Here is a 17,134-nt window from a genome sequence, read left to right on the forward strand (position 1 = left end):
CCCCAGGCCAAAACGGCCCCAGGCCGGCCCCGCGCTGCCATGGAGGGAGGGCCGTGGGGCGCAGGCCGTATTGGCAGGCTGTGGGGTGGCTGTGTGTGGGGCACAGGCTGTATGTGGGGTGGCAGGCTGTGGGGCCGTCAGAACCACCCCGCGGTGAGGGGGTGGAGGAGGCCTCGCTATCTGCATATGCAAATGTTATGCAAAGCAGCCCCCCGCGCGGCCCGGTCCGACTGGGCCTACTGCGGTCTGTCCTTTCAGCCCCCGCCTGCGTTGCCAGAGTTACCTGGCGTGTCAATCAGCCTGCCTTCTCCCGCCCCGGCCAGGCAGCCGCCGCACATCATTGGGCAGCTGTCGCGTCATTTTCTTCCGGAAGGAAAACCATAGGCCAGCGCTGCCGCATATCGGCCCGCCCCGCCTTAATCCCCGCCCCTCCCCCAGTTCTCGCACTCGATTGGCCATCCGCCCTTGTCAATATTCGCCACCGATTGTGGGGGGCGGTCCCCTTCTCCAATCCCCGCCTTCCATTGGCGGAACCGCCCGTCGCTCTGTGCGGCGACGGGTGCGGATTGGGGACCACATCAGTGTTGGCTCCGCCCCCGTGTCCCGCCACCGACGCAGGCGCGGTGCAAGCGGAGGCTGCGGCGGCGGCGCCCGTGAGGAGCGGCGCGGGGCGCCCGTGAGGGGACGGGGACGGGCCCGGGGCGGGCGGCCGTGAGGGCGGCCCATGGGGCCGGGACGCACTGCCCATGGAGCCGCTGCGCAACGGCGGCGGCACGGAGGAGCAGCAGCAGCAGCCGCCGCCGCGGCGGCGCGGGGCGGGGGCGGACGGCGGCCCCCCGCGGCGGCGGAGCGCCGGGGCGGCGGGCGCTGAGGGCGCGGCGGGGCCGGAGCCCCACGATCGGGGCGGGCCGGCGGGGCGGCAGCGGCGTGACTCGGTCCGCAAGGCCCGGCCGCGTAAGTGCGGGGGGGGGTGGGAGGGGCGGGCCGTGTGGTGATGGAGGGCGGGAGGGGCGGGGCGTATGGAAATGAGTGGGGGGGCGTGTCGTGTGCTGGAGGGTGGGGGCGGGGCGTATGGTGATTGAGCTGTGATGGGTGTGGTGTGTGCTGATGGGCGGAGCTGCGGGCGTAGGGGCGGGGCCAAGCGGGGTGGGGCTGGGTGAAGGGGGGCGGCAGTGGAGGGGGATGCAGCATGGGAAGTAGAATGGATGGATGGATGTGGGATGAGGGAGGGATGCGGGATGGAGGGCAGGCTGTGGGGCAGCGGGACAGCAGGCTGGGGTGGGGAGGTGGGCCCAGCACCTGGGGGCATAGCAGTGCAGCAATGGCCCCTGCAGGATCTGGGGGAGACTGGGGGGCAGGAGGGCCCTGGCCTGTTGGGGCTGGGTGCAGTGCTTGGGTCAGGGACCTTGGGCCGGAGTGGGAGAGGGAAGGTCATCAGTGAGGAGGAGGAGGCAGAAGGACAGGCGGAGGGGCTGGGGTGTGCGGGCAGAGCCAGGGGTGAACGTCGTGCAGCTGGACTGGGAACATCTGGGAGAAGAGCATCAGCAAGAGAAGGGTGTGAATTCTGGAAGGGGAGAACCCCGCGGGTTTGGCAGGGGTCGGGCACAGAGCGAAACAGGCTTTGTGAGGCAAAACCCATCACCTGAGCCACGTTTTGAAGCAGGAAGTGGCCCTTGGAGCAGGTGAGGTGCAAAATGGAGGGCAGCCTTCATCTTGGCAGCAGCAGCAGCCAGCAGCTTCCTTCATTCCCGCTGGAAGCGAGTGTTTCCCCACTCGTGCCAGAGCCCTTCCTTGTGGAAGGAACTTGCCGTGCCCTGAAAATGAAGTAGCGTCAGCGTAGTTCCCTGTTACCTGCACAGCCATTGAAAGGACGTCAGCAGATGAGTCCAGGCTGAAAACAGGGATAAGAATTGTCCTGCGTCTCATCACAGGGCTCACTCTGTTGGCTGGCAGCGCTGAGGCGTTATTGCTGCCATATTAACGTAAAGCTTTCAATGGTGTTTGTTCTCCTTTTCTGGTCACTGGGAAAAAAGGGAGGCTTCTCTTCCGCCCTTTCTTAGTGTGAAAAATAAGAATTATATCCTAAAAGACTTGCAGAGGCGTTAGCTGAACTGGATGCTGCTTGTGTGGCTCCTTTCAGGCAAGCACAGCTCAACACCGCTAACATGGCGTCAGCATAGCCGTATGTCCTCTTCACCTCCCCCTTCTTTCGTCCCCAGGTTGCGGGAGATCACCGGGGCGATCCCACACCGGGACACGGTCATAAAGTTAGCATCAAGTGGCCAAGGTGATGGCGGGGTCTTTGCTTGCCAAAGAATTAACGGTGTGAAGGAGAAATGAGTAGCGGAGCGCAGCAGCACGAGCAGTGGTGGGTGGCCCTGCGGTTTGGGTGTGGCAAAACTGACTTTGTGAGAGCCCGCTCCTGTGGCTCCTGTTTGGAGGAAATCGCAGCACAACCTACTGGTGGTTAACCACTGCGGGGTGGTTAATTAGAGATGGGCTAGTTAATAGGTTGTGGTCACCTGGAGGGAAATGGAGGAGATGTAAATTGGGGTGGACACAGGGAGCTGTGCCTTGGGTGACCGTACCCCTCTGCCTCGCTCCAGGGCAGTTTCCGTGTCTTCTGTGGAAAACGTTGATTAAAGTTGGCTGTTGAGGTGCTGGTGTGTTGCAGTAAAGTTAAAAGCAGAGACCAGTGTGGGATGTGTTTAGGGAAAGAGGTGTTCCGGTAGCTTCTGAGGTGGGATTTAAATACGGTCTGGTGGGTCGGCAGGGTGCGGTTCACGATTGCAGCGCAGCCTGTCTCTCCTAAATGATTTTTTTTTTGTGATAATTGGAAGAGAAACATGCTGGAGCAAGTGTATCCCTTAACAGGGATGATGTCTGGCATCAGAGTAAATTATGTTTGAGGTTAAAACGCTCAATCCCACCTTAAGGAAGATCGGAGCTGGGTGGCCTTGAGCCTTTCCGCGGCACAGGAGGGTTTCGGCAGGCTGCTGTTCAGGCTCCCGATGGCGTGCCCTCTGTCGCTGTCTGGCCGCCCTAGCAGCGTGCAGCAAGGGTTTGCGTGGCTGTGGCCATCAGAGAGGCTCTGAGGTGGAGGGGAGTTAGGTCGGCACAGCGTGGGTAAGCCAAGTCGCATGCTGTCCTGCATCTCGGGCTGTTAAATGGTTCTTGGTTTCTCGTTTCGTGAAAGTAAAGAGCTTTGTCGCGGGCACCGTGGCTTTCAGCGTGCCTCAGATACATGGAGGTGAAGTCCAGGGCCCTCCCTGTTGCTCTCAGAAGGGAGCCAGAAGTATCTGTGACCATGCTGTGAAGCGGAGATTTGCTGAGGTTCCTGCCTGCTTCGGGGTGTTTTGTGAAGGGGAGCTGCGCAGGACTGTTAGGACAGGCAGAAGCGACAGCTTGTCAGCTCCAGAGGCAACACAGAATTCCTTTCTGGTAATGAATTATTGGTACCATGGTTGAAACCTACGCTTAAACATGGGGCTGGAAATGCCCCAGATGAGGTCAGAGGATATTCACGTTTCCATGTACTTTAGGCTAACTGGGATACTCAGCTGCTTGCTGTGGGTGGGTTTGGGTGCCAGGTGTAAAACTGGTGACCAGATGATCATGAGCAGGGGAATAGTTTGCTGTAATGAATCTTCCTTAGGATAAGAGAACTAGGCGAGCAGTTCAGGTCATCGGCTGCCCCCCTTCACCTGCCCTGTGCTGCTCCACCACTCCCCTGCTCCCTCCTGAGAATCCCTTTCCCTTGGCAAGGTGAGCTCAGGTTATCCCCTGGGTAACAGGGTGTGCTGCTCCTCGCAGTGACCTCTTTATTCATCCTCTGGGAAATAAACAGCTTGTTTTGGTGCTTTTGCTGGTGTCGCCCATGCTGTGTTACTGTTTGACAAGAGGGGAGGTGAGCTGCACAAAGGGTGTCTGTGTATTCATGGATTCCAAAAGAAAAACTCTACCTAAAATGTCAAGAAGAGCATCCTGTGGGTGGCCTCTAAATACTCGGTATGCACAGTATGCAGGTAGAGGCACAAATAAAATACTGGTCTGGCAGCTCCTTTGCAGTGCAGGATTTACCCTTTGGTTTTTAAATACCATTTTGTGTTTCAGAATTGTGTATGAAATGTGAATTCGTGGCAGAGCCTGTTTTTAGAGCCGGGAGGATACGTAGGCTTAGTGTTGCTTTACATTAAAGGCTGATGAATACTTTTTTCTTTCCCGAGCTGTAGAATTCCCGTCATGGTATAACGCTATTAAAGTGTGAAGTTGACTATTTTAGGTTAAGCTCAGAGAAGCTGCCATGTGCTCAACTAAATGGTCAGACTTTGTTGCTTCTCCGCAAGCTGATCTTTTTAGCTTCTGGATTAATTGGCTTATAACGTCAGGATCGGTCGGAAATACGACTCGAGCTGCCTGTCGTACGAGGAAAACCCACCACGGAGATCATTAATTATATCACCTTTTTCATCTTGACGCTTCTGCAGCTTTCAAAATAAGGCTGTGGAATTTTTTTTTAGTCTGTATAGCGTCCAGTTTTGTAAAATAATTTACATAACAAATAAAGGAGTTGTATTTTTCTTGCTCTGAAGAGCTTCTAGTCTCTACAAGGGATTTGAAGATCCCCACGAGGGATTGGAGGATGAAGGGAGGGCGGCAGCGTCCTCGAGTGTTTCTGCGCCTGAGGCTGCGCAGCGCTAGCTGGGAGCCCGCGCCTTTGTGCATCCGTCGGTCTGCCCGGTGGAAGCAAGTTTATTTTTAAGGCAAAGTGCTGCGTGTAAATTGTGTGTACAAAAATGCATCTGTAGAGGCTGCTCTTTAAAAGTAGCTCTGCTAAGGGCCAAGAATGCTTTGTCAGGCCAAAAGATGAAGAATTTTTTTTTCTCGGAGGAGGATTTGCTTGAAGGATGCTCTGTCACCGCTGCTGCCGTATGGTGCGTGAGGGGAGGGAATTCATAGGGCTTGTTGCTGCCTGCCTGAGCTGCTGAGTCCTGCCACAGTACCGCCAGCTCCTTAAGCTGCCTTCTTTGCACCCTTGCTGCTTTTCACGCTGAATACTGTTGGATTTGGGGGTTTTTTTGGTCTTACACAATGTCTGAGAGTGGGGTTAGTGGCTGTCGTCGTGCTAACAAAGCGATACAGAGAGTTTCATTATGGAAAAAGACCATAGAAGGTTTTGAATGGAGAGCAGTTCTGGCTCTCCACAAGAGGATTTCCTGCCTCTTGTACACATCCAGGTACTAGGGAGAGGTCAGGGGTTTCACCGAAGGTGCAGGGCAGGGGGAGAGTCCAGGGGCTGGCGTTGTGGTCCCCTTCCCATGCTCTGTCAACGGGTTCCCCCTTCTCTCCATCCCCCTCTGGCTGCTCAGGGCTCAGAAAGGAGAGAGGCGCGAGGCTCCTGCCCACGCGGAGGGCCCCGGGGTGCAGCGGGGAGGTGCTGGGTCTGCATTTTCTGCCCTGGCCCTTGGAGTTGGCATCCGCTTGTGCTGGTTATTTCAGCAGAAACTTCCGACTGAGAAAAACTAGGCCTCTGGGCTGCCCGAAGGCTCTGGGATGCCACTGGCCCTCACGCGGCTCTCTTGGAGAGAAAAAAAAACCACTGTAGAGGCTTACGGGGGAGAGCTCTTTGGATGCCTTTCAGCTGCACTGGAGATGCTGGGAAAAAGCAGTGTTTTAAGAGAAATCTCGGGAGCAGATGGTGATGGCGTTCGTCCAGGAGAGCTTCCTCCTTCCCGCCTTCGATGGCGTGGATTTTTCTAGTCTCCAGATATGGAAGAGCTGTTGCTGCCCTGCGTGTTCGTGTTGCCCGACTTCCTGTAAGTGTAAGGAAAAAAACCGGTTCTCCATGTCCTTGAAATAATTTCCTTCTCTTGCATTACACCCCTTTCCTACAAAAATGGGGTTTTAGGGGAAGTTTTGTCCCTGCCTCAGATTATTGGAGTGTTCTGTGCACATAGAAAATCGTTTACGATATAGTAAAGAAGTACTTAATTTTGAGCGAGCGTGTTTCTTCATTGGGTTCTTAACCTGTGGCTGGGATGTATATAATGAGAGATCCGTAATTAAGAATCATTTGGTTTAAGTTAATTACCTTAATAGGCTCTCTTTTCAAATTCATCCCTGGTGACTTACGGCAGGTATAGCCGAGCTGTCGGCAGATGGAGAGCACCAGCTGCTCCGTGCGGGTGTGCGGAGCCGGCGCTGCTCGGAGGCCGTGTCCCTGCATGGGGGGTCGGATGCGCTTTGGGGGGCCAGCTGGGACCGAGCGGGGCCGGCGCCAAGCGGAGCCCCGAGCACAGCCTGACCGCAGCTCGCACCAAGCTCTGCGGGCGTCATTCCTGGCAGACATGGCACCTGCGGACATGGTTTAGGAGGCCTGGGGGTGTTGGGTTGGTGGTCGGACTTGCTGATCCTAGAGGTCTTTTCCAACCTTTATGATTATGTGACCTTTTTTTTGTGACTAGGAAAGCTTCCTAATGGACCCAGTTGGTGATTCTTGTGCCCCGGAATCTGGAAGGTTTGTGTCCCTGAATGTAGGAGTTTGGTGTGTGAGCTTCACGACCAACTTCAAAAGGACCTGGTGTTATTCTGCTGGGCAAATGCACGAGCTGCCAGCTGAGTGCGGCTCTGGATTGGGAGCCCGCTGGCTCATGATGCAGCAGCCCGTACGGCATTTTCAGTTGTTTAGGTGGCTTCAGCGGAGCACCCTGTCTTAGTTTTGGGGTCCTTTTCTGCCACGCCCTAATGAGGGCATCTCCGAGCCCCCGTCCTCTGCTCTGTCCCTCTTTTTCACCCTTGTGTAGCCTGGCAAAGCAAGGCTGGGGAGAGGGTTCATGTCTCTAAATACGTGTGTGTGGGTGCTTTAAAAAAAAAAACAACCAGAAGTGGAGGCTTCATAATGCAGAAAAAAAAAATTGCATGTCCCGGCAGGAGCAAATATATTCCAGAAATGAAAAGGACATCCCCCAGCAGCGGGGCAGGAGGCATCTGGACCTATTCCCTTTGTCAGAGCAGCGACGACAGAACAGCCAAGTGGTTTTAAGAGTAGGGAATCCGTGACGAGGGAGCCCAGGATGTCAGTGACCGTGACGGGGAGGAGGGGACCTGGCTGAGTAATGGGGGAAGCCTCTCTGCGTTCTTCGCCTAGCTTGCTAGTTGCCTGGCACGGTTCAAGCAGGATCGAGAAGCGCAGTGAACATGGGGAAAAACTGGCTTTAGCGGTCCTGGGCTTGAACGGGGTGTTTCACTAGAGCAGTTTTTACTGGTTCCAGTCCCTCCTGGGACTGGAGCAGTGACAGGAGGCTCTGGTTTGGCTGCCAATGCCCTGTTTTTACCTGTGTGATGCTGATGGTATTTTTATTGCTGCTTCTCTCGATAGCAGGGCACAATCCTTGTTCCAAGCATTTTTCTGTGGTAGGTAGTTGATAAATCTAGGACTTGGATTCAAACACGGACAAAATACTTTGAGGGGCTCCTATTCCACTGTTAACATGGATGACTTATGTGTGTTTATGCTCTATTGGAGGTGGCTTTAATGTCGCATCGGGGGGCCTGTGTGCGGCTTTTGGGGTGTGAGGTGTTGGGATTATCAGGCGCTGCCCGCTGTGTGGAGGTAGTGTGTCCATCTCCCTCCTGGAGCCATCGTGGTCTCTCTCACTGGCTCATCTCCTCTTGCCACGCACCTCCATGACAAAGCCCTTTCTTTTTGGGGTACAGAACTCCTGGAGTTTGTCCTGCCTTTCCCTTCACTTGTACTCAGGGGTCTTGGGCTCCCCCTCTCATGAGGGTGCTCCTCCTGGTCTGGCCTCTCCAGGGCTCTGGATCTCCCCAGGTTGCACGAGTTGGCCCAGGCAGCCAACGTTCCTCTCTCTCAAGGTAACTCCTTCATTCAGCTGTAATAAGGTTTTCTTGAGGGAGCCTTGAAATCAGATACACATGTTAAACTTTTCCCTGCATAAAGCACTCGGTAGGCTTTCCATCCTGAAATGCTGGTGGAGTTGGCAGTCCTAAAATCCATTTAGGAAGTGCGGAATGAGAAATTGTCCAAAGTCCTTGAATTGCTCCTGCTTTGTACCCCCACCAGGCCCGCGGTTCAGGTTCTCTCATTCAGGAGCAGTTATTTCTATGTCTGTTCTTGTTTGAAGTAGATGCGTTGGAAATAGAGGATGAGTGAGATGTGGATGTGCCTCCTGAAAGAGAGCTTGCATCTTCTTGCAAGATTCCTTTTGGTGGTGATTGGGGGTGGCCTCTACTTAAATATCTCAAAATAACTCCGTGTTTTAAAACGAACGTGGGTAGCTGATGGCTCCAGGAGCTGTGATGCTCTGACAGGGCCTGCCTTCCTCCCGCTCTGTCAGCAACCAGCTTAACCTGCCAAGGAGAGGACTCGCTGCCTTCAAACATATGCTTGCTTGTCGACTCTGTGGCTTTTCAAAGAGCCTTTCGTCTGGGAGTGAGCTTCCCTCTCGCCCCAGCGCCCTTTTCCTTGCTGTTGAGCTTTCTTAAGTGCTGCCTGTGGGTATTTGGGCGTCGCTCTGCGACGGCTTGGTGCTGCTGCAGCCGGGTGGCGGGGCCTCGGCGTGCGCCTCCTGCGCCGGGGGGATGCGGGGACGGGGACAGGGAGTGGGCTCTCGCTCGTGCCGGGGCTGGCTGCCGCTTCCCGAGCTCAGCCGGAGGGGTGCCAGCTTCCACCCGGCGCAGGAGCGAGGACTTCCTCGGGTCGCACACTTATCTGTCCGCAGATAAGCCAACACATTTTGCAGAAATAACGGTAGCGTGTTATCGTGCCTGTCTCCAATGTGTAGGGATATTACTAAAACCTGGGACCCTCTTCCCAGAGGAACGTTACTAACATCGGTGCCGCATTCAGGTTTATTTCCTAAACATTCATTTTTTCCTTTTGGGAAAAAACATGAGGGTTTAATCCTGCTGCCGTAAGCCATAACATGGGGCTGCATTTTTCTCTCTGCTCTGGAACCTGAATATCTTGTTAGCTCCAGCCTATCCTTTAGCTCATTAATAGTAATATTAATCTATTCCAGTTCTCCGCTCTAATCGCAGATTCCATCTGATCAGGGGTTTCTCTTGATCTTTTCCGAGAAGCTCGTTATCTAATACAGCTGTAAATGTTGCTGGGCCTGACACTAATGCATATTTTGTACCGGGGGGGATTTGACTAATAACATAATCCAATTAGACATTTGTTTTTGTCTCCCTGGGGCATCTTAGATTACTTGTCTACCTCAGTTACGTGTTGTAATTAGTTAACATTTGTACATCCCTTTGATGTCAAAGCAGCGGCATTATCCTCAGCTCTGGCTGGGGATCAGAACTTCATAAAAGGAAGAGCTAGGCATTAAACCCGCGGCAGCGTCCAGCGGGCATAGGGGAGCGTCAGACCTGTGGGGCTGGGCTGCGGGTCGGGCCTTGGGAGCTCCTGAACAGGAGGTTTCTCCAAGGAGGAGCTCAGCCCATGCACAGCCATGCTTGTGAAGGACAGAGCGGACTGCTAGCGTGTTTTTTCTTGGGTTTTCCACTTTAGAAATGACTAGGTCAAACAGGCCTGCGCTTGGGAGTCCCCAGAGAGCTGCAGGAGTTATGCCAGGGTATAAGTATTTTGCTGCAGTATGACAGTACCAAACCCCGTTTCTCTTTCTTTTTTGGTTTTTTCTCCTCTCCTCTCTTTAGTCTTCCCTTGGTTTGGCTTGGACATCGGAGGGACCTTGGTCAAACTTGTTTATTTTGAACCAAAGGACATCACCGCCGAAGAGGAGGAGGAGGAAGTAGAAAATCTCAAAAGCATCCGCAAATACCTGACGTCGAACGTAGCCTATGGATCTACAGGCATTCGGGATGTGCACCTTGAGCTAAAGGACCTTACCCTGTGTGGACGTAAAGGCAATCTGCACTTTATACGCTTTCCTACTCATGACATGCCTGCTTTTATTCAAATGGGAAGCGAAAAACACTTCTCAAGCCTCCATACTACCTTATGTGCCACGGGAGGTGGAGCGTACAAATTTGAGCAGGACTTTCGCACAGTATGCATTTTTGGCTTCTATATGATTAGGATCTGGTAGTGACCTGTTTTGGTTTTTTTAAAAAAACAAAGCTTAAAACTAGAAAAATTTCTCTGCAGACTCTAAAACTTCTCTAAGTCTTAGCTTTGGAAGAGCGTACCTAACTCAAATTAATCTTGGTTCAGGAAGCAGCATGTGGAGTCAAGTTCGTGTCTCTGAATTTGGGTACTTTCTTCCCTGAAAGTGCACGTAACGTCCCTGTAACTCTAAAATTATTCACCAGCTGCCGTGGGCTCTTACAAGGCTGCCTCCACATCATTAATCCCTGGTTATGCTGATCTCAGTCTTGTGGCTGTTTTCTCGCATTGCTGTCCTTCACATGCTTGATATTCATTTTATTGTTCCTTTGCTCACGTGGTTTCATTTCTAAGATGCATGTGAGTGAGCCGAGGGAGGTTCAGTCAGATTTGGGGGTAAATTAACCGAAAGGAGGTCAGTAGTTGGGGTTTGGCATCATCATGTGGCTTTTTTAGAAGTTTGATTCTTGTCTGGAGATGAAAAGTGTGTGCGATAAGTACTTTGCTTAACCAGGGCTTGAAAAAAATACACCAAATCAAGAGGCTTTTTGTGCAGTTGAGGCAGTGACATGAGGGGAAAACAATTTCATAACTTTGTCCGTTTTTCTGGGTGGGTTTTTGGTTGGGTTTTTTGGGGGGCCAACAGTTAAGTCCCTTCTCTTTTTTTTTTTTTTTTCCTTTTTCATGCTAATGCCTCCGAGCCAGAGCCTGAATTGGGCCCAGGGAAGCTGACGGGAGCCTCTTGGGCACCCATCTGTGGACCCAGTTGTGTGTTTCCCCCCTCTGTCACGTCCCGGCACTCGAGGGGCAGCAGCAGTCCTGTGTGTCCTGGGAGGGAGACGGAGCCCTCCAGGGCTCTGGGCTGCTTTATCGTCCCCCACGGGCAGTAATGGGGATGGGGGAACTTAGCTGGCAGGGATCGTGGCTTTCTAGCCCTCAGCATAAGCACTTCACATCCCTAGCTGTTTCTTGAATATTCTTCTTTCTTGGCTTTTTCCCCCCCGCCAGATGGGTGACCTCCAGCTTTGTAAGCTAGATGAACTCGATTGCCTTATTAAAGGAGTTTTGTACATCGATTCAGTTGGATTCAATGGACGTTCAGAGTGTTACTATTTTGAAAACCCGACGGATGCCGAAAGATGCCAGAAGCTCCCGTTCAACTTGGAGAATCCCTATCCTCTCCTTTTGGTGAACATTGGCTCAGGGGTCAGCATTTTGGCTGTGTACTCAAAAGAAAACTACAAACGGGTAACGGGCACCAGGTGAGTGCTGAGAGGGGGTTAAAAAATAAACTCCCAGTTTTGTTTCAGAGCCTGGAATGCGTTTCTGCATTGCTGAAGGCGTTTCCAGGGACAAGCCACATAAAGGCGGCGAGTTGAATGGCCGAGCTCCCGCTTGTGCTGTGGTCCCTTGTCTCTGCCAGCACAGGTCCCTCCTGGAAGAGAGAACCTGAATTCCATGTCTCAGTGTCCTTACTGCAGCAGGTCTCTTCATTCCTACAGCAGGGCAATGGAAAAAACAGCTTCTAAACTGTTTTATGCACCATCAGGGAGGTCCCGTAGTTCGGGATTATTCCAGATACGCTCCCAGTGACCATGTAGACAACCCGTTAGCTTTGATCCGAGCAGCAGGGATTTTCATCCTGCCTTCCGAAGGTCCCGTTATTGCGGTGGAAGGGACACTGGCGCAGCAGGGATTCCCCAGGCAGCAGCCAGACTGCTGCAGCTACCCTTCTCGAAGGCGTCACCCTTGTCCCCAGGCGAAGCCAAATTGCTCTATGGCTTTAAGCTTCCCTGAATTTTCCTGAAAGTTAGCGATAATAATAAAAACCACACCCCCGCAGTACAGATCTTACTCTTATTATACATCATTATTGGCATGTGTGCCCAGGAGAGTGAACAGGACGTCGTTTTTCCCCCTCAGTTTCGAATAGCTGTGCCCTAATACTCAGTTATCCCTCAGGACTAAGATTTTTTTTCAAGATTAACTTCCCCGAGTGCTGGGAAGAAGGTGGATATCATCAAATGGGTAAATTAGTGTCTCATTTAGAAACATGCCCTCTGCAGAAGGCTATCTGAAGGGAATGGATTAAAAGGGAACCGCTACCCTTCCAAGGTTGCTCTTGCTGAGGGGAGAAGAAGCTGAAGGACTGGGGCAGGCTGAGTTGGCTCCGATGCGAAGCTGAGCAATCCCAGCTTCCAGGGGAACATGACATCTTTCTTTGCCTCTCCGGAAGCAAGGTGGGTGATTTCATTTTGCTTTCTGTTGCAGCCTTGGAGGGGGAACCTTTTTTGGCCTCTGCTGCCTGCTCACCGGCTGCTCCACCTTCGAAGAGGCCCTGGAGATGGCATCCCACGGAGACAGTACCAAAGTGGACAAACTAGTGCGGGACATTTACGGAGGAGACTACGAGCGCTTCGGATTGCCGGGCTGGGCTGTAGCGTCCAGGTAATGACTGGAGCAATTTTTGTTTCCATGGGAGACTCTGCATGGGTGAAAGACTGGATTTGTGTCTCTTTAGAGAGCTGACACTGCTCCGTGTGCTCTTCTGTTGTACCGGGTCTAAATTACTGATAGGAACTCTTCCAAAAGTTAGAAAGAAATGCTTCAGGATGAATCATAGAGTCACTAAGGAAAAGACCTCTGGGATCAGCAAGTCCAACGACCAACCCAACACCCCCAGGCCTCCTAAACCATGTCCCCAAGTGCCACGGCTGCACGTTGTTTGAACCCCCCCAGGGACGGTGACTCCCCCCCCTCTCTGGGCAGCCTGTGCCAGGGCCTGACCGCTCTGGCAGGGAAGGCATTTTCCCTCATCTCCAACCTAAACCCCCCCTGACGCAGCCTGAGGCCGTTCCCTCTCGTCCTGTCACTGGTGACTTGGGAGCAGAGACCGACCCCCCCCTCACTCCAGCCCCTCTCAAGCAGCTGCAGAGAGCGAGAAGGGCTCCCCTCAGCCCCCTCTTCTCCAGGCTAAACCCCCCCAGCTCCCCCAGCCGCCCCCCAGCACACTTGTGCTCCAGACCCTGCCCCAGCTCCGATGCCCTGCTTTGGTTAAACTAGCAGTTCCCATTTTCTTCTGGAATTCTGATGCAAATGGACCTTTAACCCAAAAATTGTCTTTGCAGCTTTGGGAACATGGTGAGCAAGGAGAAGCGGGAATCTGTCAGCAAAGAGGACCTCGCCAAGGCCACGTTAATAACCATCACTAATAACATCGGCTCCATAGCACGGATGTGTGCGCTTAATGAGGTATTATGGGGAAATCTGTCCCATCGCTTCCTCTCCGGAGCACCGTGTGCTCCTGTCGCGCAGGATCTCTCTCCCCACACGCCCTTCTGCAGGCGCGCGCCGGTACTCGTCTTCTCAGCTGTTCAGTCAGTTGCAATCCGCTCGTTTTGGGTTCTGTGGCAGATTCTCTCCCCAGCAGCAGTTTGAGCCAGACGGCCGCGCTGTGAGCGGAAGAGCCGTGAGCGCCTTGGGGCTGGCTCTTGGCCTCGCTAGGTCTCTGCTCAGGCAGGAGGTAACGACCGTCTCCGCGGCGGTCTGAGGAACAGTAGGGGTGCGATGAACTGCGGCTTGGGGACCGCCGAGGGAGCATGAGAGGTGGGCTGTGGGGCGCGGAGGCGTAACACCTGTCCTGTGGTGCTCTTACGAGTTACCCTCCATTTCTTGGTCCGTATCTTTGTGCTTTCAGCTTCTTTACAGTGCTGCCTTGTTGCGTTCATGTCAAGCAGCATTGTACAGGGCTATGAAAGAACAGAGGCGTGCTCTCCGCTCCGTTCTGAGCCCGTCCTGCGGGATGCAGCATCCTCCCAACTCCCGTTCCTGCTGGCAGATTCTCACCACTAACCTTCGTTTACTGCCGAAATTAGGCGGGGCGGGTTATAAACAGCCTTGCCCACAACACAGCGGCCGAGCCCCCGCTCCAGAGCAGGCAGCTGGATGCAGAGAGGGTGCCGAATAGTTGGGGGAGGGCGTTAGCTGATGTGGGGGTGGATGGAAAATCGTGGAAGGACGTGAGTGAAGGAGCAGGTTGGGCTTGATCCCGATTCCTCGGTAAGGGGAGGAACTGAGAAATTATTTTCTTGTTGGAGAAGAAGAAAGCTTCTGAGTTCATTGCTTGGCTTGAGAGAGCCAATGTGGGATTGAAAAGTTTGGCTGGAAGTGTCTGATTGAAATCCAAAATATCACTACTTGGTTGGTCTTCCTGTCTTTCAGAATTGTGTCAGTTATGGGTTTCTACATCTTTTTTTTCTTTTTCAGAATAACAGTAGCGAGCTGTTCCCCTTTCTTAACGATGAGTCAAAGGCTGGAGCTGGGGGGAGAGAGAGGAGGTTGCACTTGATCACTGTTTCTAGCCAGTATAAGGATCTCATAGCTGAAAATCAAGCATTCCATGCAAATTCCTAAGCTAGAAAGGCTGTTCTTAGACCTGTGGATTTCCAGGCAGTGTGGAAGAGCCTGAAACAGAGCCTGTCTTATCCTGCCCTGGCTGGTACCGCTTTCTGATGGAATCATGGGTGTTTATAGTGTTCTGCAGAACCTGCCTGACACTTTCAGCAGTCACTTAATTCCTTAATTTGTAGAATTGTTTAGGTTGGAAAAGACCTTTAAGATCATTGAGCCCAACCATTAACCCAGCACTGCCAAGTCCAGACTAAACCATGTCCCCAAACACCACATCTACAGTCTTTCAAATACCTCCAGGGACGGTGACGCCCCCACCTCTCTGGGCAGCCTGTGCCAGGGCCTGACCGCTCTGGCAGGGAAGGCATTTTCCCTCATCTCCAACCTAAACCTCCCCTGACGCAGCCTGAGGCCGTTCCCTCTCACCTGTCACTGGTGACTTGGGAGCAGAGACCGACCCCCCCCTCACTCCAGCCCCTCTCAGGCAGCTGCAGAGAGCGAGAAGGGCTCCCCTCAGCCCCCTCTGCTCCAGGCTAAACCCCCCCAGCTCCCCCAGCCGCCCCCCAGCACACTTGTGCTCCAGACCCTGCCCCAGCCCCGCTGCCCTTCTCTGGACACGCTCCAGCCCCTCCAGGCCCTTCTTGTCCCGAGGGGCCCAAACCTGAGCCCAGCATTTGAGGTGGGGCCTCCCCAGGGCCGAGCACAGCAATATGTTTTGTCCTCCGGCCTGGTCTCTGCCCCAGCACGCTTCCTCACCATCTCAGCGCACCCCTCCTGATCTCACCTCACTCTTTCAATCTGTCTCTTGCTGCCGCCAGACCCCGAGCTGACTCGGTGTTGTCTCCTGCTTGCCTGTCACCTCTTTTGGGTCCAGTTTTAAAATTCAAAGTTCAGAGAGCTGCAGCTGCGTTACAGCTCTTGGCGGCTCCCATCCCCGCCCCCCCACGCAGTGATGCCCCGTCGCTGCCAGGAGCAGCTCTTTGGGGTGAGGCAGTTCCTCTGGGTCTCGTTGCTTCAGTGCCAGCTGCTGATTTCCCTCTGCTCTCTGCTGGTGGTTTTTCATCAAGTCTCACTGGAAAATGTAACTGAGAAGCTGCACACGGTGTTTTTAAAAGGCTCTATAAGTGTAACTTTTTTTCTTCTTAGGGTGGGGTTTTCATCGTTGGAAGCAGAAAATGGAATTTAGCCTTAATGTTCCTTTTTTTTTTCCCCCTTAATACTTGCAGAACATTAACCGAGTGGTGTTTGTTGGCAATTTCCTTCGGATCAATACAATTTCAATGAGGCTTCTGGCATACGCTTTGGACTACTGGTCGAAGGGACAGTTAAAAGCACTTTTCTTGGAACATGAGGTGAAATTACTTTTTATTTTGTCTCCTGTCAAAAGGACAAACCTTTGTACGCCCTGGAAGCGGCCGCATGGAGCCCGCAGCCGTTACAGGCTGCGCAGGAGCCTGCCCGGGCTTTGTTACTCCAGCGCCCACTGTGGGGTCAGTTAGTACCGAGCTCATCTTGCTTCTGACCTTTCTGTTAAGCCTAATCACAGCGTAGGTGATTCTGTGCAGCTCCGCGGTCCAACACGGCGCTTGGGGTTAGGATCTGCTCTGTCACATACCTACCTGGGGTTATTTCCTCCCACCGTCCTTTATAAGTTGTTAAAATCAAACCTTACGTGTAACATCCTCATTTTTGTGCCGGGTGCGTGCCCGTGGTTGAGGTTTTTAAAGGATTCTCCCATCTGTTCGCTCTTCAGGGTTACTTCGGTGCCGTCGGTGCCCTCCTGGAACTCCTGGGTTCAGCCTGACTCACTGCAGATCCGGGACGTCACACCTGCGGAGTCAGGGCCCGTCCCGGCTCACGGAGCCCACGCCTCGCGGAGAAGCCTCCGTTCCCTGACTGTTAAACTAACTGCGGGTGGCCTAATCGGGGGAGGCGAGGGCTGAGGCGCTTCTGCCTGCCAACAGCTGGAACCGCTCTCCGACGGCAGCGCGGGGTTGTTCAAAAGGAGCGTTGATGCAAATGGCCGCCGGCGGCTGCGCCTGGAGCGTCCGTAGGGCGTTCGGTCGCTGGCGTCAGACAGCGCAGTTCTACGCCCGTGTGATGGTGGTGACTTAAGGCGCTGCTCCCTCCGCGGAGATCCCTCTGGGCGCCGAACGCCTGCCCTGTTCGGAGCTCCTAGAGCTCGGCCGCAGCGTTTCCCGCTCGGCGCGCGCAAGGCGTCACGTTCTCACGCCGCAGCTCGCCTGTGCGGGGGAAGGCCCCGTGGGGCTCCTGCCTCCTCGGGTGCCTGCGGTCGGGCGCCGCTGTGCCCTCGGCGAGGCCGCCTGCCCCTTAATCACGGTTTCTTGTCTGGGTGCGCTGGAGGTCAAAGGCACAAATCCTGCGTCGCGGGTGGTTCCGATGCCAGCTGCGCCGGGGGGCCTGTCACCTCCATCCCCGAGGTCTGCTAAGAGCAAATCAAGCTGAAATAGCGGGGTTTGATTTGGTGGGGTGTGGTTTTTTTTTTCCTGTGTTGTAAAACTTTGGCTGCAGATAGCTACACCAAAGATATCACCTTTTCCTTCAGTCCTATGCTCGGGATCTTCTCTGTAATGTTCCATATAAAATGGAATGGCAGTTAATGGTCAT

At 53.7% G+C, this 17,134-nt stretch overlaps 1 protein-coding gene across 3 annotated transcripts; it reads left to right on the top strand.

Annotated features, from left to right (window-relative positions):
- The first annotated feature begins 666 nt into the window (after nt 1-666).
- On the top strand, nt 667-17,134 carry PANK2 (pantothenate kinase 2). Of its 3 annotated transcripts, none has more exons than XM_064448862.1 (7): nt 667-954; nt 9,688-10,040; nt 11,105-11,358; nt 12,368-12,544; nt 13,225-13,348; nt 15,733-15,858; nt 16,260-17,134. In XM_064448862.1, the coding sequence occupies exons 1-7, from the start codon at nt 747-749 to the stop codon at nt 16,308-16,310; spliced, it is 1,293 nt and encodes a 430-aa protein (XP_064304932.1). In that variant the 5' UTR covers nt 667-746; the 3' UTR covers nt 16,311-17,134. The 3 variants fall into 3 exon arrangements, with proteins under 3 accessions (XP_064304932.1, XP_064304933.1, XP_064304934.1); XM_064448863.1 differs by lacking the exon at nt 667-954 and adding an exon at nt 5,625-5,816; XM_064448864.1 differs by lacking the exon at nt 667-954 and having other exon boundaries at nt 9,688-9,897.

Source organism: Phalacrocorax carbo, chromosome 4, assembly GCF_963921805.1.
Source record: "Phalacrocorax carbo chromosome 4, bPhaCar2.1, whole genome shotgun sequence".
In the NCBI taxonomy this organism is placed as follows: Eukaryota; Metazoa; Chordata; class Aves; order Suliformes; family Phalacrocoracidae; genus Phalacrocorax; species Phalacrocorax carbo.